The sequence below is a fragment of the Nycticebus coucang genome, chromosome 7, assembly GCF_027406575.1.
Source record: "Nycticebus coucang isolate mNycCou1 chromosome 7, mNycCou1.pri, whole genome shotgun sequence".
In the NCBI taxonomy this organism is placed as follows: domain Eukaryota; kingdom Metazoa; phylum Chordata; class Mammalia; order Primates; family Lorisidae; genus Nycticebus; species Nycticebus coucang.
In genome coordinates, this window is record NC_069786.1 from 135,969,094 (window position 1) to 135,990,153 (window position 21,060).

At 48.1% G+C, this 21,060-nt stretch overlaps 1 protein-coding gene across 1 annotated transcript in view; it reads right to left on the reverse strand.

The window, feature by feature from the left end:
* Positions 1 to 12,464: 12,464 nt before the first annotated feature.
* The window catches only part of NDUFA10 (NADH:ubiquinone oxidoreductase subunit A10), a 60,761-nt gene continuing 52,165 nt past the window's right edge, over positions 12,465 to 21,060 (reverse strand). Inside the window, exon 10 of the mRNA XM_053597472.1 lies at positions 12,465 to 12,886. Within this exon, the coding sequence (XP_053453447.1) occupies positions 12,818 to 12,886 (69 nt within the window). The 3' untranslated portion in view covers positions 12,465 to 12,817. The remainder of the gene's footprint in view (positions 12,887 to 21,060) is intronic.

Genomic DNA, 21,060 nt, shown 5'->3' on the forward strand with positions numbered 1-21,060 from the left:
CCTCTCCCTCCCACTCACTGTTCCCAGCCCCTTTCTGAACAGAACAAGGCTTGAGACAAGGGGCAGGGAGGGCTTCTTTCCCTGTTGGTGGGAGGAGAGATGTTATCAGAGCTGTAGAGAGCCCAGTTTAACACATTCCCTGGAGTCCACACGTCCAGCTCCCAGGCACCTGCCCCAGCCACACACCCTCCCTCACTCATATGCCTGATCGCTGCCCTCCTCACCCCAACATCTCCCATAGGGCTATGATGGCCTACAAGGCCAGGCCCTCCACAGACATTGGCACCCTCCCCTGCAGGGCTCAGTCTCACAGCCCTTGAGGTTTCCACATGCAAAGGCTCCACGTTAGGAGCTTCTGCCTGAGCCTCTCTCCTGCTCCACGCCCGTCCACGGCTGAGAACAGGGCTGTGGACACAGGACGCCTGCCCACACACATCCACTGTAAGGCAGAAGGCATTTTACATGCAGAGGAAAAGCCCCTTTGAAAAATTAAAAGCAGGAGGCTTGGTGCATGGCTCAGGCCTGTCATCCCAGCACTCTGGGCCCAGGAGGGAGGATCACTTGAACTCAGGAGTTCAAGACCAGCCTGAGCAAGAGCAAGAACCCATCTCCACTAAAAATAGGAAGAAAAAAGTAAAAACTAGCCAAGTGTTGTGGCGAGCACCTATAGTTCCAGTTATTCAGGAGGCTGAGGCAAGAGGATGGCTTGATCCACGAGTTTGAGGTTGCTGTGAGCTACGATGGCATGGCACTCTACTCAGGGCACAGAGTGATATTCTGTCTCAAAAAAGAAAAAAAAATAATTAAAAGCTGAGATTTTAATATAATCACTAGCTACAGCCTCATTTTAAAAAAATGGTTACTCTGTGCAACTTATATAGCTTCCCAAAATGTAACTACCCTGTTTTATTTTAAGGTGTGCTCCCAAAGATGCACTAGGTCTTATTTTAAGGGGACGTCTTATCTTTCCTGTGAGTAGGTCTTATTTTCAGAAGATGACTTATTTTTGGGGAAACAGGGTAGCAATTGGATCTAACTGGGAAACTTCAGAATACGAAAAATTTATTTTTATTAAAGCAATGTTTAAATTAAGAATTTTAAAACTATTAAATCAACAGTACATACAAATGAGAAGTTTTAACATAAACTCTGATTGCATCTGGCTTCCTATTAGGTGAATCCTTAAATCATCCTCTACAGTGCCACGCCCAGGGTCTGGCCTCAGCTCACCTGCTGAGAACAACAGCGCTCCTTTCCAGACCCCTTTATAACTAGAGCTCCCTCCTGCCTCATGGAACTTGAGTGGGACTAACAGAGCTGGCCTCAGGGTGAGGGAGGACAGCGAGCCTCACTGGAAAGGCTCCTGCCCATGTGGCAGCAAGTCCCTTCTGCAGTGTACCAACCTGTGTGCAGGTCGCCGGCACCCAGTGAGCCCTGTGGGCTGGGGCTGAATGTGGAGCCACCACTTGCTTCTGCATGTGATTCCGACAGCAGAGACATGGGTCCATCTCTCTCTATCTACATCCAGCCCGGAATCACCAGGGCACAAGCTTCTGCCTGCCGTGCTCTGACCAGCCAGCAGAAGCTGCCTCCACACATGGGACAGTGACTGCGTCTTCCCGTGTCCCCGGCCTGGCAGGTGTGCAGGGCATGAGCCAGGCCGTGCTTTCTCACCAGCAGTGGCCACCTGCTCCTTTGCTCAGACATGTGCTGAGAATCCTACCCCGTTCACAAGACAGAACTATTCCAGGCCAACTAGTGGCCAGAAGGGGACAAATGTGAAGAAGGACAAGAGCTCTCACACCCAGTGCTGGAATTGAACCGAACAGCAGTGGTTTGAATGTGGACGCCCCCCATCCCCCTCTACCTCCCATGCTCTTGTCACAGCCCCCTGGCTGGAGAGGGGATGTTCCGACAGCCCCATCCCCCTATCCTGCCTGCTGGCCGGTGGCAGTCAGCAGCTGGCCGGTGGCAGTCAGCAGCTGCCCAACAACCTGCTGCCCCCACCCTGCCCTGCTTCACCCAGGCAGGCACATGCAACTCCCTCTATGAAGCTCAATGTTCTGAACCATTTTGTTATCAGATTTGATAGGCGAACAGAGAACACGTAGGGAAAAACAAGGACTTTCCTCTTCAACAAAAATTTTTCAAGCCTAAGAACTCAGGCCTATTAAGAATAAAACACAGACACAAACCGTGTCGCTGCAACTCACTCCATCTCCAAAGCACTGAGAATTCCAGCACAGAATAGTAAAAAATGCATGGCTTAATTTCGACTCTGGGTTTTTTTAAGAGTTGGTTGTAAGCGTGTTTGTGAAACTGAACCACATGGTGAAATAAGATTCGGGGTGTTTACTAACTAACTTCTTCCTCAGGGTTTCAATTTAAAGAGAAGACTTGGACCATGTTTATTTTTCTTCTGTTCAACACATATGAAAAACCAGGAATGAAACTGATGAACTTCTTCAGCACCACAACCCCCAGACGTCACGCTCCTCAAAGCAGTGTCACCCCACAGGGTCAGACATGGGTGTCCTCAGCCCACAGGATGCTGGGGGGCGGTGCCTGGGGGAGCCTGAGCCCTCACAGCTGCATCTTGACCACAGGGACACCACCAGTGCAGCCATCAAGGTTTAAGAAAAGAACTAGATGGTCACAGCCAAAGGCACTGGGAGCATCTGAGATAATTAAAGATGTTTTTCTTTCCTCCTCCTCTCAGTGGGTTTGTGAGGTGCTTAGACCAGAGATACTTCTGGCCTGGCCCTGTGCCCAGGTGTGATTTCATTTAATGATTAAAGCCATTTGTTTCTTAGTGAAGTACAAAATTCCGTCACTTGAATCTGGACTCCAGCTCAAAAACTGCTGCGGGGAAACTTTATTTTCAATTTAAGGAAGGAGGGAGGGAGGGAAGGAGGAAAAAGGGAAGGACAGAAAGTGTGTCTTTCCTAAGCGGCTGCATGGCAGGAGGCCTGTCCAGCTTCTGTGTGACCATCCCTCCTGCACTGTCCCCTGTGGCCACTGCGCACCAGAACCATGACCAGCACGACTAAGGAACTAAATTTTAAAGTGAATTTTACCCTCCATCAAAAAGGCAGGACCACACCTATGGAGCATATTACAAGGGTACAAGTCAAATCTGTCAAGTGTAGAACATAAATGTCTTAACACAATAACCACGTAAATGAGGCAGAAAAAAAAATAAGTGAATTTTAAAGTCTAAAGTTTAACGAATTTAAACAGCCACAAGTGTCTGGGAGCTACTGTTACCAGAATTTCTACTTCAGTAGGTTCTTGGTCTCGGAGATTCGAAGAATGAACCCACGGACCACCGATCAGTGGTAAGATAGGATTTTATTAGACACAAAGGAACACAGAAGCAGTAAAAAGGCACCAGAGCATCTGGCAAAGGGGAAGACCCAAGTTGGAAGTCTCCCCCATGGTCCTTTGCCTAGGGCTATATATACTGTTTTTGGCCAGGACTTGGTAAGTGGAAAAACACCTTTTCAACGTTAATGAGTGTATTAAAAAATGAATGAATGCAGTCCCTCTGTTAGGGGCAACGTTATTGCATCTTTGTGGTTTTTGTCTCAGGGAAGGGATTAGGGTGTGTGCACCCCACTCAAAGTGGAACTACCCGAAATGTTTCAGGCTGCCTTGCTGGAGCTCAGAGGATACGGCCTGGAAAGGGTAGCCTGTGTGTGCCTAGAGATGGTGGTTTGATTTCCGAGCTCATCTGGGCCTAGAGAATTGGGGGGGGGGGGTAGGGGGATGGAGGGAACCCTGTATCCCTACTAAACTGGAAACAGCGGCGCTCTACGCAGAAACCACAGTTAGACAGGATTCACGACACAAAGCCAGGCCGCCAGCCTGTGCTGTGGTTTTCCGAGTGTCACCAGAGGCAAAGAAGAACAGACTCTCCTTGTCATCATTCATTTGTCACTGGATGCGGGTGGAAGCTAAGGACAAGATGTAGCCCCAGAGGGGCACTGGGCAAAGTCCAGCTCCATCAGACCCCAGTAACAGCTTGGTCAGAGAACCTGTCTGAACAAAGTCCAGGTCTCTTCACCACCCATCCCAGCAGCCCCCAAAATCAGCAGGGGTAAGGAAGGAGTTTAGCAATTAAAGATTACCATCCCCTGAGCCACGCCAAGGTATAGATGGTCATCACCGAGTGAGTTACGAATATTGAAGGTCACATCATTGGTTTAAATTTATTTATTTTTATTATTAAATCATAGCTGTGTACATTAATGTGATCAAGGGTCACCATACACTGGTTTTATATACAATTTGACATATTTTCATCACACTGGTTAACATAGACTTCTTGGCATTTTCTTAGCTATTGTGTTAAGACATTTATATTTTACATTTACTAAGTTTCACATGTACCCTTGTAAGATGCACCATAGGTGTAATCCCACCAATCACCCTCCCTTTGCCCATCCTCCTCCCTCCCTAATCTCACTCTCCCCATTCTCCATATTCTTAGGTTATAACTGGGTTAAAGCTTTCATATGAAAGCAATAAATTAGTTTCGTAGTAGGGCTGAGTACATTGGATACTTTTTCTTCCATTTTTGAGATACTTTACTAAGAATATGTTCCAGCTCCATCCATGTAAACATGAAAGAGGTAAAGTCTCCATCTTTCTTTAAGGCTGCATAATATTCCATGGTGTACATATACCACAATTTATTAATCCATTCGTGGATCGATGGGCACTTGGGCTTTTTCCATGACTTAGCAATACATTCTGGTACAAGTATCTTTGTTGTGATGTGATTTTTGGTCTTCTGGGTATATACCTTGTAAAGAAATTATAGGATTGAATGGCATATCTATTCTTAGATCTCTAAGTGTTCTCCAAACATCTTTGCAGAAGGAATGGAAAGGAATGGCATTCCTACCAGCAGTGCACAAGTGTTCCCTTTTCTCCACATCAACGCCAATATCTCTGGTCTTGGGATTTTCTGATAAGGGTTACTCTTACTGGAGTGAGATGATATCTCAAAGTAGTTTTGATTATCATTTCTCTGATGATTAAGGATGATGAGCATTTTGTCATATGTCTGTAGGCTGTGTGCCTGTCTTCTTCATAGAAGTTTCTCTTCAAATCCCTTGCCCAGCCTGCGATGGGATCACTTGTTCTTTTCTTGCTTATACGTTTGAGATCTCTGTGGATTCTGCTTATTAAACCTTTGTTGGAGATATAACCTGCAAATATCCTCTCACATTCTGAGGACTGTCTGCTTGTTTTACTGACTGTGTTCTTGGCTGTGCAGAAGCTTTTTAGTTTGATCAGGTCCCAGTAGTGTATTTTTGATACTGCTTCAGTTGCCTGGAGAGTGCTCCTCATAAAATATTCACCCAGACCGATTTCTTCAAGGGATTTCCCTGCACTCTCTTCTAGTATTTTTATAGTTTCATGTCTTAAGTTTAAATCTTTAATCCAGTGAGAGTCTATTTTAGTTAATGGTGAAAGGTGTGGGTCCAGTTTCAGTCTTCTACAAGTTGCCAGCCAGTTCACCCAGCACCATTTGTTAAATAGGGAATCTTTTCCCAACTGAATGTTTTCAATTGGATTGTAAAAGATCAAATAACAGTAAGTAGCTGGGTTCATCTCTTGGTTCTCTATTCTGTTCCATACATCTACCTCTCTATTTTTGTGCCAATACCATGCTGTTTTGATCACTATTGATTTGTAGTATAGTCTGAGGTCCGGTAGCGTGATTCCTCCTGCTTTGTTTTTATTTCTGAGTAATGTTTTGGCTATTTGAGGTTGTGTCTGATTCCATATAAAACGAAGTATTATTTTTTCAAGATAGTTAAAGTATGACATTGGAGATTTAATAGGGATTTCATTAAAATTATATATTGCTTTGGGTAGTATGGACATTTTAAAAATGTTGATTCTTCCCAGCCATGAGCGTGGTATGTTTTTCCATTTGTTAACATTTTCAGCTATTTCTTTTCTTAGAGTTTCATAGTTCTCTTTATAGAGATCTTTCACATCCTTTGTTAGATAAACTCCCAAATAGTTCATCTTCTTTGTCACTACTGTGAATGGAATAGAGTCCTTAACTGTTTTTTTTAGCTTGACTATTGTTGGTATATATAAAGGCTACCAATTTATGAATGTTGATTTTGTAACCTGAGACGCTGCTGTATTCGTTGATCACATCTAAAAGTTTTGTAGTAGAATCCCTGGTGTTTTCCAGATATACAATCATATCATCTGTGAAGAGCGAAAGTTTGATCTCTTCTGACCCTGTATGGGTACCCTTGATCGCCTTTTCTTCCCTAATTGCGGTGGATAAAACTTCCATTACAATGTTAAAGAGCAGTGGAGACAATGGGCAGCTTTGTCTGGTCCCTTATATGAGTGGAAATGATTTCAATTTAACTCCATTCAATACGATATTTACTGTGGATTTGCCGTAGATGGCCTCTATCAGTTTAAGAAATGTCCCTTCTATACCAATTTTCTTAAGTGTTCTGATCATGAAGGGATGCTGGATGTTATCAAAAGCTTTTTCTACATCAATTAAGAGAATCATATAGTCTTTGTTTTTTAAATTGTTTATGTGCTGAATTATATTTACAGATTTATGTATATTGAACCAGCCTTGAGACGCTGGGATAAAACCGACTTGGTCATGATGTATAATTTGTTTGATGTGTTGCTGGATTCTCTGTGTTAGGATCTTGTTGACTATTTTTGCATCTATATTTATTAGTGATATTGGTCTATAATTTTCTTTTCTTGTTGGTTATTTTCCTGGTTTGGGGAACAGGGTGATGTTTGCTTCATAGAATGTGTTGGGTAGTATTCCTTCTTTTCCTATATTTTGGAACAAGTTGAGTAATATAGGAAATAGTTCCTCTTTAAAGTTTGATAGAATTCTGATGTGAAGACATCTGGTCCCGGGCTTTTCTTTTTAGGGAGATTTTGTATGGTTGATGCTCTTTCAGAACTTGATATAGGGCTATTCCACATTTCCACTTGATTCTGGCTAAGTCATGGAAGATGACATTCTTCTGAGTATTGGTCAATTTCCTTCAGATTTCCGTATTTCTGAGAATAGTTTCTTGTAATATTCATTAAGGATTTTTTGAATTTCTGAGGAATCTGTTATTTCATCTTTGTTGTTTCTGATTGACGATATTAGAGATTTTACTCTTTTTTTCCTGGTTAGGTTAGCCAAAGGTTTATCTATTTTATTGACCTTTTAAAAAATCCAACTTTTTGATTTATTGATCTGTTGTATAATTCTTTTGTTTTTAATTTCATTTAATTCTGCTCTAATTTTGGTTATTTCTTTTCTTCTATTGGGTTTGAGGTTGGAAGGTTCTTCCTTTTCCAGTTGCTTGAGATGTCCTATTAAGTTGTTAACCTCCTCTCTTTCCGTTCTCTTGAGGAAGGCTTGCAGTGCTATAAATTTCCCTCTTACGACTGCCTTTGTGGTATCCCAGAGGTTCTGATAATTCGTGTCTTCATTGTTGTTTTGTTCCAAAAATTTGGCAATTTCCTTCTTAATCTCATCTCTGACCCAGCTATCATTCAGCATAAGGTTATTTAACTTCCATGTTGTTGTATGAGTATGAGAGATTCCTGTTACTGAGTTCAACTTTTATTCCATGGTGGTCCAAGAAGATGCAAGGAATAATTTCTATTCCTTTAAATTTACTGAGGTTAGACTTGTGACCTAAGATGTGATCGATTTTGGAGTATGTTCTGTGGGCTGATGAGAAGTATGTGTATTCAGTTTTGTTGGGATGAAATGTTCTGTAGATGTCTGCTAAATCCAAATGTTGGATGGTTAGATTTAAATCTAAAATTTCTTTGCTCAGCTTCTTATTGCAAGATCTATCCAACACTGCCAAAGGAGTGTTAAAATCTCCGACTACTATGGAGCTGGAGGAAATCAAGTTGCTCAGGACTGTTAGAGTTTCTCTTATAAATGGAGGTGCATTCTGGTTGGGTGCATAAATATTAATTGAAATCTCATCATATTGAGTATTACCCTTAACAAATATGAAGTGACCATTCTTATCCTTCCTTACTTTTGTTGGTTTAAAGCCTATTGTATCTACAAATAGAAATGAACACCTGCTTTTTTCTGATTTCCTTTTGCCTGATATATGGACGACCATCCTTTCACCCTGAGTTTATATTTATCTTTTAAGGTAAGAAGAGATTCTTGTATGCAGAAAATATCTGGCCTGAGTTTTTGTATCCAGTCAGCTAACCTGTGCCTCCTTAGAGGGCAATTTAAGCCATTCACATTAATGGAGAATACTGATAAGTCTGGTAAAATTTTGGGTATCGAGTTTTTCGAAAGTCCAGTGGACATTTTTAATCCATTCGCCATTGTGGAAGTTGGAGTTTGATCAAAAGTTCCTGAGTGAGTTTACCTTTGTGGTAGAGGATTGGGCTGGTCATTATGGAGGATAGGTGTGAGAATATTCTGAAAAGCGGGTTTGGTTATGGCAAATTTCTTCAACATGTGCATATCATTAAGTTATTTAATTTCTCCATCGTAAATGAAACTCAGTTTATTGGATACAGAATCCGAGGTTGAAAGTCATTTTGTTTTTGGAGATTAAAAGTCAATGACCACCCTCTTCGGGCTTGAAAGGTTTCAGCAGAGAGATCTGCAGTCATTCTAATATTCTTCCCCCTTTAGGTTATGGTTTTCTTACGTGTGACTGCTTTCAGAATTTTCTCCTTCATATTAACTTTAGTGAAGTTAATTATAATGTGCCTGGGGGATGTTTTATTCAAGTTGAGTCATGCTGGGGTTCTGAAACTGTCTTCTATCTGAATTTCACAATCTCTTGGCATGTCTGGAAAATTCTCTTTCATAATTTCATGGAGAAGAGCCTCTGTGCCTTGAGAAGCCACTTCGTCGCTTTCAGGGATTCCAATGAGGAGGATATTAGCCTTCTTCAGATTATCCCAGAGCTCTCTGAGAGAATGATCCGTTTTTGCTCTCCATTTCTCTTCCTCTTTGAGAGTTTGGGAGCGTTCAAAAGCTTTGTCTTCAATGTCAGAAATCCTTTCTTCTGCTTGCTCCACTTTGTTACTGAGGGATTCTACTGTATTTTTCAGATCAGTGAGGGCTTCCAATTCTTGCTTCAATGTGTGTAAAAATCTTTGGTGGTTTTGTCTTTAAATTCATTGAATTCTTGAGACAACTTTTGAATTTCTGCTCGAATTTCTATTTCCAACTTTTCAATTGCTCCTCGAATTTCTAATTCCAACTTTTCCTCCACTCTATTAATTTGTTTGCAATCCAAATTCTGAATTCGATTTCTGACATCTCTCCCATCTGTTTATGAATGGGATCTTCAGTTACATCAGCCATATCTTTCCTTGGGGGGTTGATCTACTCTGGTTATTCATGTTACTGGAGTTTTTCTGCTGATTCCACCCCATGATTATTTTACACCGTTTGACTAGATGAGTGGATAAAGAAAAGTTGGGTTCGGGGCTCCAGGAGTAGTGATTAACCAGCCCTTTGCCCCAAAGCTCTGGGACTGGTGTCTGTACCTTTTCCCCTGGAGCTATGCTGAGGACCCATACAGTGCTATGGCCTGAGAAACTGGGGACCTGCTTGGTGTGGTGGAGCTAAGTGTCTCTGTCTTGTTTTCAGCTGGTCTCTGTCCAACCCTAGTGAAACAGTTATTCTGGGTTGGAAGGCTCAGCTGTGGAGAAATGCCAGCAATTAAGTCACCCCGTCCCCCACCCCATCAGGCAACAATTGGAAAAGGAAAATCAAACCTTCCTACAACTCACACCCAGGGCACAACTTGGATAGTCCTCGGGCAATTGGCTCAGTTCAAAAGGTCCAAATCAATTGTCTCAGTCAGCGCCTGTCTCAGAAGGGAGAGTTAAAAAGGTCTCTGGCAATTAGAGCACAGTGGTCTGCTGACAACTCAAATATGACATGCTCCGGTGCTTCGTGAGGTCAGGAGGACTCACCCAGCAAATAGATTAGTCTGGGAAGGTTGATGCCTCCTTCCCCACCTTGCATCTCTGTCACACCCAGTCACTGATAACCCTGCAGGGCTGTGACCCAGTTGCCTTCAATGAGAAGATACTCCAGGGGTTTTCACCTGCCTAAATCACAAGGAAATTTATGTCTCCTCAGCCAGGCTGCTGCTCTCTGTCTCTATCCAGCAGGGGGAGGTGAGGCCTGACAACCTCGGGGGCTTGATGGAGGCTGGGGCAGTTCAACAGTTCCAGCCCTGCCCCTGATTGATGTTATACTGACAGAACAGAACAACTCTGGAATTTGTTTCTGTCCTGGCTAAATTCCCCTGCAGAAGAGAAGCTGTTTTGAGTTCACAGAACCTGCGCCTCAGGCCCTGTCTTTGCTGCTGCAGGTTTGTATTCGCAGCATGGTTAGCTGTCAGTTCTAGCCTCCTGCCCTCCCTTGTCTAGGCTGATGATCCCCTGAGGGCGGGTGCATCTTAGACTCAGTAAAGCGGTCCTCTGGTTCAGCCCTGCCCTGGTAGTCTGCGGCACTGCCTGTGTGTTATCTAGTCACCATGCTCCACCCAGGCCAGTACCGGCTCAGGCAAACCCTTTACTCACGGGGCCTGAGTTTCTGTCTCAGATCTGTTCCGCTGGTGGTTGCCACCTGAGATGATGCCCAGCTTCCTCTGGTTGCCCAGAGAGACAGGGGGTGTGACTCCAGAATATTCAGGGTGAGCCCTATTGTTGCCAAAAATGGCTGCAGCTGTGTGCCGCTGGGCACCGCCACTCCTGCGTGGTTCCCTCTCAGCCAACCATCCTCTCCTCACTCCTGTGCCGCAGAATCAGCACTGGCCAGCAGCAGTCCATGTCCTGTCTGCACCTCTTGAGAAAATGCCCAAGAATCTGGACTCCAGGGGGAACAGCCTCCAGACCCCAGAGAGTGGAGGGGACTGCTGGGAGCTCAGAATTGCAGGTAGAGAATATATACAGTTGTACACAGCAACCTGCCTGTAGGTGTGGACAGGATAAGGGAAACCAGTGGAGGAGGGGTAGCACCCTAGGCCTGGCCACAGGGAGCTGCTGAAATGTCCAGCCAGGAGGAGCAACAGGAGGAAACAGTGTTAGAACCCAGGAAGAAGAGCTTCAGCTGCAGAGAAGGGGTTGGCCCAGGGTGGGGCTTAGTGGTCAAGGAGCCCCTCACTCCTCCCGCTTCCCCCACCTCTGATCTCCTGCCAGTGCCTCCCCTGGCTCTACCCAGCCAGGGGTCACGGGTGGGGAGCCCATGTGACACAGTTGACAGAGGCCGGCCTCTTAGGGCACAGGGCAGGCCTCTCCATGCTGGTGGCCATGTGGAGACAGATGCACAAACTCCTTGCCTGAGTGAGCAGCAGAGGTGCCCTTAAGATCACCCAGCTGTCTCAGAAAGCTGGCTTCAGTCAGCCATTTTGTCTCCACCCACCTTGGTTTAGAGTAACCTAGCATGACCCTCACAACCCTTTCCCTGGTCTTCCTCTATTTCCCTGTAATGACTGTTTAAGGTGACCACTGTGTTTAGTTCCCTGTTTCTAGTATTAGTTTTACAGTACATTTTGTGGTCTTGCTGCAGTAAAGAACCTTGGGAAGCCTTCTGGGACAGCATTTGTCCGTCCCTCTTGCCCTCACCAGTCATTCCACCTGAGATGGCCGAGTAGGGGTTTCTCTGACACTGTCCCCTCAGTGGCTGACCGTTGTGGGGTCCCCCGCAGCCACAACTGACACCTTGACTTTTTGGAGTGAAAAGAAAGAATATAATATTTTGCTTTTACATTTTACCCCATCCACATTTTAAGCTCACATCTCCTCTCAGCTGAGAACATCATCGTGGGAACTGTCTACAATTTCTAAACACACTGTTCTATAAATCTGTGATCATTTTCTTCCTCTTTTTGATATTCTTCGCTTTTTTCCCTTTTTGCTCTAATGTAGTAAATTACCAAAACGGAGAGTACTGTAAGTCTGAGGTAAACCAAACCACACCAACTAAACAGTAAGGGAAATGGTGCATAAACTCATGTGCATGTGTACAAGTATGACAGCCCATGTATGTGTACATGTAAAGCAGCCCGTGTCCGTGTACATCTACGACAGCCCATGTGCATGTACATCTACAGCAACCCATGTGAGTACATCTACAGCAGCCTGTGTGTATGTGTACATCTACGACAGCCCGTGTGTGCGAGTACATCTCAGCAAACTGTGTGTATACATGTATGATAGACCATGTGAGTGTACATCTATAGAAGCCCGTGTGTGCATGTACGTCTACGACAGCCCATGTGCATGTGTACATCTACGAGAGCCCGTGTGTGCATGTGTAGTTCTATGACAGCCTGTATGTACAGATGTACGTCTTCAGCTGCCCGTGTGTGTGTGTGCATCTACAACAGCCCAGATATACGTACTTGTGTACTTGTGTGCACAAATATACGACAGGGAGAATTTCCATAGAAACAATTTTATTTCTTGAAGTCTACAGAAACAATGTACATGACAGCGGCTGTGCTAAAACGATGGCTTCTGGTGAGAGCTGGTCTTTCATAGTAGACCCATTTTTTTCCCAGTGATAATTACGGGTCATTACAAAATAAAGCTAGATACTTCCAAAACCTTTCAAATGGAAGTTGTTTCTTCTAACTCTACTACTATATTGCTGGCAGGTACATCTTGCCAAGCGTTTCTTCTACTGTGCACTTTCGGGTCATTTACTCCCCTGTTTAGAGCCGTGTGGGGTCCCTGAGAGCAGGCAGGCCAAGCTTCCTGGTCAATGTGCTGCAGCTGGGCCAGGGCAGCCTGCTCACTTCAGCCAGATCCACTTGTCACCCACGTCGGCGTTGTACCCAGGTACGTACCTGCGGCCTGGCAGCTGTGGGAGGGAAAAGCCATTGGTACAGTTAAAACTGACTGAACGAGACGTCTCCCTGGCTCCCCCAGCACACGTCCTTCACTCTCTCGTCCACTCAGTGGTGTCTGTGAGCACTTCCCTGTAGCAGGTCCCCACTGTGAGGGCAAAGACACCACCACTAAGTCAAACAGACCACAGCACGACCCTCACTGCCAGAAGCCTCCATCCCACCTAAGTGTTGTCATCTTTGTCAGGAAGGGTCAGCAGGGTGGTGAGTACCAGAGGAGGAGAGGGACAGAGGGATATGGGGTGGCACTTGGTTGAGAGGAGCTGGGAGCATCTGGCAGATACCAGGAGGGCTGGGGCCAGCAAACAGCACCCATTCTTACGCTGCAACCCTCCCAGTGTGCAGCGGCACGCTGACTTGGGACACCCACTGTCGGGTCACTACAGTAGCCAGGGTGCTGGAAATAGCACTGGCAAGGAGGTCAAGGTGAGTTTGGTTCAGGTCTCTTAAGTAGGTGTGGGCAGGGTAAGGAAAACCAGTGAAGGAGGGGGTAGCACCCTAGGCCTGGCCACAGGGAGCTGCTGAAATGTCCAGCCAGGAGGAGCAACAGGAGGAAACAGTGTTAGAACCCAGGAAGAAGAGCCTCAGCTGCAGGGGAGGGGTCGGCCCAGGGTGGGGCTTAGTGGTCAAAGAGCCCCTCACTCCTCCCGCTTCCCCCACTTCTGATCTCCTGCCAGTGCCTCCCCTGGCTCTACCCAGCCAGAGGTCACGGGTGGGAAGCCCATGTGACACAGTTGACAGAGGCTGGCCTCTTAGGGCACAGGGCAGGCCTCTCCATGCTGGTGGCCATGTGGAGACAGATGCACAAACCCCTCACCTGAGTGAGCAGCAGAGGTGCCCTTAAGACCACCCAGCTGTCTCAGAAACTAGGACAGGGTGATCTCCCGGACCTGCAAGGCCCAGACTGCCCCTTTCTTTCCAGAAAGCACTTCCTCGTGGTATGCAGGTCTGAAGTGGGAGCCAGGACATGGGAGAGTCAGGGCTCACCAGGACCTATCGTGTCTGAGGTAACAAGACAGGATGTGGAGGACACTGGGCACAGCCAGGGCAGAGAGGCTGAGCATAGGGAAGTGAGCTGGCCTTGAGTGCAGATAGGCAACAGCACCGGGCACACCAGCCTTCATGCCAAACAGCAAGCAAGCGGCCACGGCTCTGCACGAGGACAGGGGAGCAGTGGAGGAGACACACCACTGCAGCTGGGGAGGGAGACAGGATGGAGCTGCTGTCCACACCAGGCGTGTGTGTGTGCGTGTGCATGGGGGTTGTGGGCAGTCTCTGAATTGAGAGGGCTGGAGACTGTGGCAGGCACAGTAATGCTGTGGGACCTGTGACTACACAACTTCACGTGGCAAAGGGACTCTGCAGGTAGGGTCAAGGGTGCTGAGATGCAGATGTCATCTGAGTCACAGGTGGGCCAGGGCCATCACCAGGATCCCTCAGAGATGTGACGCTGCCATGGGGCCATGCCAAGGAACAATTGGCACCTCTAAAAGCCAGTGAAGGAAAGGAGACAAGTTCTCCCTGGGGCCTCTGGAAGGAGCCAGTCCTGCCAGCACCTGATTCAGGACTTCAGGCTGGCATCCTAAGGGCACATCAGAGGTGTTGACCATGCTCCATGTGTGGCAGGTGGTTAGAGAGAACAGGGCACATGTGCAGGCTGCTCTTCTGATGGAGACACTCAGGCACGGCTGTGTGACGAGACACATGCTGAGCGCTAGGCCAAAGGCACCTCTGAGAACAAAGACACCAGGGAGGGGCTGGCTGCGGCCTGGGGCTTTAGTAGAACAGCCATGAACACAGCTGCTGAAATGAGGAAGTCACACTTCAGTTGCTATCATAGCTAAGAGGCTCTCCTCCCAGAAAATAACTTCTTTTTCCTAAAAGAGCAACTGCAGAATTATTTCCAAAGAGAAAGTTTAAACCTTAAAAATCTGAGAGTTTCTCATCTTCCCAGAACACATCACAAATGCACGCAGTGCCAGGGGCCCTCCAGGGACACAGGGGCCAGCTCTATCAGTTCACAATAATGCTCAACCTGGACATAAGAGCAGCCTCGCGGGTCTGTAGTGCAGGACTGGACTAGGCATGCTGTGCTCTTTTCACCTTTGCAAGTCAAGTTGTGAACCAAGCAGAGGACGGACATTGGCAGACACCAAGCCTGCTGAGCTGGCAAGGCCTCTACCTGCCCTGTGGCTGGCTCTCTGGACACCCGCAAGGGTTCTCGGGCCTTTTAAGCTCACAGAGACCTACATGGAGGGAGCAACTCACACCAAAAGCAAGCAAAATCTGCTTCTTATTCTACACCGATTCTATGTTTGTACCTGCTAATTTAAAATAAACCGTCAGCCACCAAAACCCAGTCCTCACTGGCCACCCACGAGGCAGCACCCCATGATACCCCAGAGAAGGCAGCAGTGTGCACAGGCCTGGGCAGCCCGCCCTGAAGCGGTGTGGCTGCAGACTCCAGTGCTGTAAGCAGAGCTTTCCGGGGCTCGCTCCTTACTGCCCACATGCTGGCAGGCCCGCTTTAAAAATGAAAAGAAATCATTGCCATCTTGTTGGAAGTTTGAGCTTCCACTGAAAGCATCCTGGTCAGCAAACCACGGATCCTGAGAGGGAATCAAACCCCTTCCAAACTCATCCTCTCAACATACCACAGGGACACGTCACTCATCAGACCTCTTGATTCAGGAGCTACGGACACACTACATTCATGGCACCTGGCTAAGTTCACTAACTTCAGGAGGCTGTTTCCTCACATTTTCTATTAAAAATCAAAAAGTTTACTGAATTGAGGTAAAGAACAGTAAATTACAGAGCCCAACATTCAAAAACTGCTCTTCCAGAGCCCCATGGCTGACATAGGCACACATCTGCCCACCAGCAGGCCAGCCGGAACCTTCCACAGTAAGGCTCAGAGACAGGAAGACTCTTCAGACGGGCCACTGAGGAGGCTCACTGTCCGGAACCCGGCCACTGACCACCCCAGTGTGGACATCGGCTCCCAGTCCTCAGAGCTGCTGGTAACAGGGGTCTCGGCTGGAAATGAGCCCAGTCCCTGGGGCCCACACAGACAGGAAACCCTGCCCCCTGAAGGAGGTCAAGGGCGTGAGCGTGCACGTGCGTATGTGAGTGCGCAAGCGTGCATGCATGTGTGCATATGTGTGCATATACGTGCGTGCGTGTGTGTGTGTACATACCTGCAGTCAGTTGGTCTGGATCTGCATTTTCTTCCCTAGAAAAACCCACCTGACCGTGTCCTGTCCCCACTGGCACCTCTGGATTCACACGCAGATGTGAAAATACCCAGCAGCTGAGCAGCACGGTCTGCTCGAAACCATCCCGTTTGCCCAATTTAACGGTGTCAAGTCTGTGCGTCAGAGGCCATGCTCAACTTGAACTCCCACTTCTAACAACAGACATGCCAATGTGCAGCCCTACTGCCCCTGTGGACACCCTAGCCCTGGAAGGATAATATGGGCCAGCCCGAGCCAGCCGTCCGCCCAGAGGCATGGGGGCTGCGGACAAGGAAGATCCCTCTGCTCTGTAAGCATTTGCAAGCATGTCCTCTTCCCTTTTCTTCTAAGAGTAAAGAGAGTTTGAGCAGGGTGCGGAGGGCCCCACTGCCAGCATGTTCCTGGACCTGGAGCCCAAGCCCTTGGCCACTACGCGGCCAGCCTGCCTGCTGCAGCCTGGGGAAGCATCTAGCTCCCGCTGTTTCTCATGGCCCTGTGGTAAACAACTCTGGACATGCCCTCTAGACCTACGTGCTTCAGATAAATGTCTTGAAATGGAACTGCTTAAGGAGAGATGGCAAGAGGGCAGAGTGGAGCCACCGTCACATAAAGTTCAGAGACGTGGATGTTGCAGGCTGCACACCGCTGCTCCTGCTCTAGTGACTCGGGCTGTAGCACCTCTCTGTGGATGCACACCAGGCTTTTGATCTTTCCTTGCTTCATGGCAGGTCAACAAACCACAGCCCGCAGACCAAACCTGCCCGCGACTCTCTGTAAACAAGGTTTAGTGCCAGGCAGGATCATCCACTAGTCTGTGCCCTGTCTATGCCGCTGTCACACTTCGCCAGAGTGCAAGGGGTTGTGACAGAGGCTGTGTGGCCCACAGAGCCACGAATGTTCACTCTGGCTCTTCACAGAAAAGCTTTGCTGACCATTGGCCTCACAGCCAGCACGGACATCATACTGGCCTCACTGCCCAGTGGAAGTGCTCTCACCCCACAGGCACTCTGTGGGTGACAGCTCCAGTGTCAGGTCTGAGAGAAACAGAGAGGGAGAGACGGAGAGGGAGGGGGAGACGGGGAGGGAGGGAGAGACAAAGAGGGAGGGAGAGATGAAGAGGGAGGGAGAGATGGGGAGGAGGGAGAGATGGAGAGGGAGGGAGGGACAGGAACAGAGGGAGATAGGCAGACTCATCCTCCTGGACGAAACTCATCCCTCGACACAGGAAACGTAGTGTCTAGCGCTGAGAGATAGGGATGAGAGGCAGCCTGTCCTCCCTGGATTTGTAAAACTCAGAGAAAAGACCGAACAGGCTGGAATGTGTGAGGAGCCCAAGCAGAAGACTGAAGGTGAAGGGGGGCAGGAGGAAGGATCAGTCCTCCAGGCCAGCATGGCCAGAGACTTCGGGAACAGTAAGGTGTTGTCAGCAGCCGCAGTTTGGGAAGGAGCAGGAAGGGGAGCAACACACTGAGACGGCACCGAGTGTGGCCTCCGTGGAGCAGACGGAACAGATGTAGCCCGTGGTCTTGAAGAGGCGGCTGTGCAAACGACTTGCCCTGACTACACACTGGGCCAGTCACCGGAACTACAGTCCCTGGCTCCTGGCGCTCAATTATACCACCAGGCCTGACTAGTGAAAGCCACCAGAGGACCGATAAAGCCAAGGTCCAGCCAGCAACTGCCCTCCAGGAGGATTCACGGTGCCTGGACACACCAACTGGCCAGACTCATTTAGACACTGGACAAAGAGCCTGGCTGCTTCTCTTACCAGGTCACAGTGGCCAGATGGCTAGAGCTGGGGGGTTAGAGTGCTGAGGTAGGTGGATAAGGGCTCCTGAAATCTGTAAGGGGACCAGAGGGTCTTGGGGTGAAACTCCGCGAATCCAGGCAAAGGACACTTCAGGGAAAGACTTGGGGAGCTGCCCGAGGACTGTGAGTCAGCAGAGTTCCCCACAGCCAGAGGACAGTGGCCTTGCACTGCTCACGAGGGGCATTTGGCAGAGACCCCAAGGGTCACACCTTAGCCCTGGGGCTACACCCACCTGAAGACAGGCCACAGACTCATCAAAAACACTTACAAGTAGCTTAACTGCCAGAAAAAAAACACTGTAACATTCTTCAAGGGAAGAGAGGAAGATCTAACACTCAAAACGTAAATCTCAGGATGTATAGCATCCGGGAAACATTCCCAGACATGCAAGAGTTTCACAGGGAAAGAAATATGGAGGCGACTCAGAAATGACAAGGATGACGAACTAGGGACAAGGACACAGAAAGAACAGTAACAGAAATGCCAAACATGCTCAAGGAATTAAATAAAGAATGAAAATGAGAGAACTGGATAACCAAAAGGCCAAATAGAATCTCTAGAGTTAAGAAACAGGATTCCTGAAATAAAACTCTTGAATGAGTGTAGGGGCCACAAAAATGTGCCCCTCGGAGCTCCTGTTGCAGGGGACTCACAACTGCTGGCTGCAGAGACTGGCTGCTGTGTTGATGCTGTGGCCACGCCCTGACGCGACACTCTTCAGTGATGGAGTGCGGCACAGTGCCGCCCATCCCCGTGGGACTCCTGACAACACCCTGGCTCTAGGACACCCCATCAACCTGTACACACCTTTCCTGGACTCTTCCTCCCAAAAGTGCTGTTTATGAAAAACAGCAAGTTGGGAAGAACCTGATGATTTAGCTTGAGTGTCTATGATCTGCTCACTTCAGTGTGACAATGTGACAGCAGGCACAGCCTTAGGGGACACCGCTCGGCAAAGAGTCCAGCACAGGCATCACCACTGGACAAACTGTGGAGGTCTCCAGGTAGAGGGGCTTGAACACAGCAGCTGCCTGCCACCGAGTCTACCTTCCACTTGGCACCTGGGACACTTCCTGAAAGGCTTTCCCGAGCACTGAAGGTGCTGTGGTCACCTGATGGACGGAGCACTGAAGGTGCTGTGTGGTCATCAGATGGAGGGAGCACTGAAGGTGCTGTGTGGTCACCAGACGGAGGGAGCACTGAAGATGCTCTGTGGTCACCCAATGGAGGGAGCACTGAAGGTGCTGTGTGGTCACCCAATGGAGGGAGCACTGAAGGTGCTGTGTGGTCACTGGACGGAGGGAGCACTGAAGGTGCTGTGATCACCTGATGGACGGAGCACTGAAGGTGCTGTGTGGTCACCGGACGGAGGGAGCACTGAAGGTGCTGTGTGGTCACCGGACGGAGGGAGCACTGAAGGTGCTGTGTGGTCATCAGATGGAGGGAGCACTGAAGATGCTCTGTGGTCACCCAATGGAGGGAGCACTGAAGGTGCTGTGTGGTCATCAGATGGAGGGAGCACTGAAGATGCTCTGTGGTCACCCAATGGAGGGAGCACTGAAGGTGCTGTGTGGTCATCAGATGGAGGGAGCACTGAAGATGCTCTGTGGTCACCCAATGGAGGGAGCACTGAAGGTGCTGTGTGGTCACCGGACGGAGGGAGCACTGAAGGTGCTGTGTGGTCACCTGATGGAGGGAGCACTGAAGGTGCTGTGTGGTCACCGGACGGAGGGAGCACTGAAGGTGCTGTGTGGTCATCCCATGGAGGGAGCACTGAAGGTGCTGTGTGGTCACTCCCAAACGCAATCACACAGCTTCTACACCAAGAAGGTGCGTTGCAACATGACAACTACCCATCGAACTGGGTTCTAAGTGAGGTCTGAATGTCGTGAGGACATCTGGCCACTTGAGTCTGGCCTTTCTCCTCGGTGTCTTCAGGTAAACTGGTCCCAGTGCTTCCTCCCTGTTTACTGAAAGTCTGTCCTTATTAAAGTGAATTTCAGAAAGGCGAGAACACACAGTAAACAGAAGTTACTAGAAACATCTCTATTTTAAAAAATGGTAAAGGAGAATTTGATACTGAAAATGAAAACAACTTGAGACAGTGAAGAAACAAAAATAGCAAGAGAGAAAACAGAAGATTCCGTTGTCCTAGCAACTGTCTGGGACAGATCAGAGGGATGGAGCCGTCTCTCACCAGCATTGGCCTCTATGAACTAGGAAGACACTGAATTACTAAGGTGGGAGCCAAATCAGTTGATCTGACCCCGGAGGGACTGCCCAGAAACAAAAAGGGACCTGATACAATGTCTGAAAAATGGCTTAAAACATTAGCATCCTGTGCCCCTCCAGTATTCTAACAGACCGTACTGAGCCAATCAGACCACAGAACGGGCAGCGCTAACCAATGACAAATGTGTTCACAGACACCACCCGGACACTGGTGTAACCTGCCCCCTACACATGCTGATAAACACCACCAAGTCCCCAGGGTAGCTTGCCCTTCCAACACATGTGAATACTGCTCTGACCCTGGGCACACCTGCCCCTCTGACACTTGTGATAAACACTGCCCAGGCCCTGTGTACACCTACCAGTCTCACCTGTGTGATAAATACAGCCCAGACCCTGGGTACATCTGCACCTCTGACACATGTGACAAACATCACCCAGGCCCTGGTACACCTGCCCCTCTCTAATGTGTGATAAACACTGCCCAGACTCTGGGTACACCTGCCCCTCTGAAAACATCTGTAGATGAAACCTGGATTCCTCAGGTGTTGACATTTCAGCACTGGGCAGTCACCTCCGGGCAGTCACCTCCAGTGTTGATAGTTCTTTGAGAGCCACAGGATGCTAGACCAGGGATAAGATTGGTCAAAAATCCCACGATCACAGGACCAACAAAAAGCAAAATAAAAATTCATCTATTCATGTAAGAATCTAAGATTGGGGGGGGGAGGATAAGATGGCAGCCGAGTTACAGAGTTCTTGCAACTAGGCACCATGAGACTAGGGAGAGGACTCCAGGAAACTCTGGCTGGTGGGATCAGCCCAGAAACACCCTTTGGGGACACAGTCA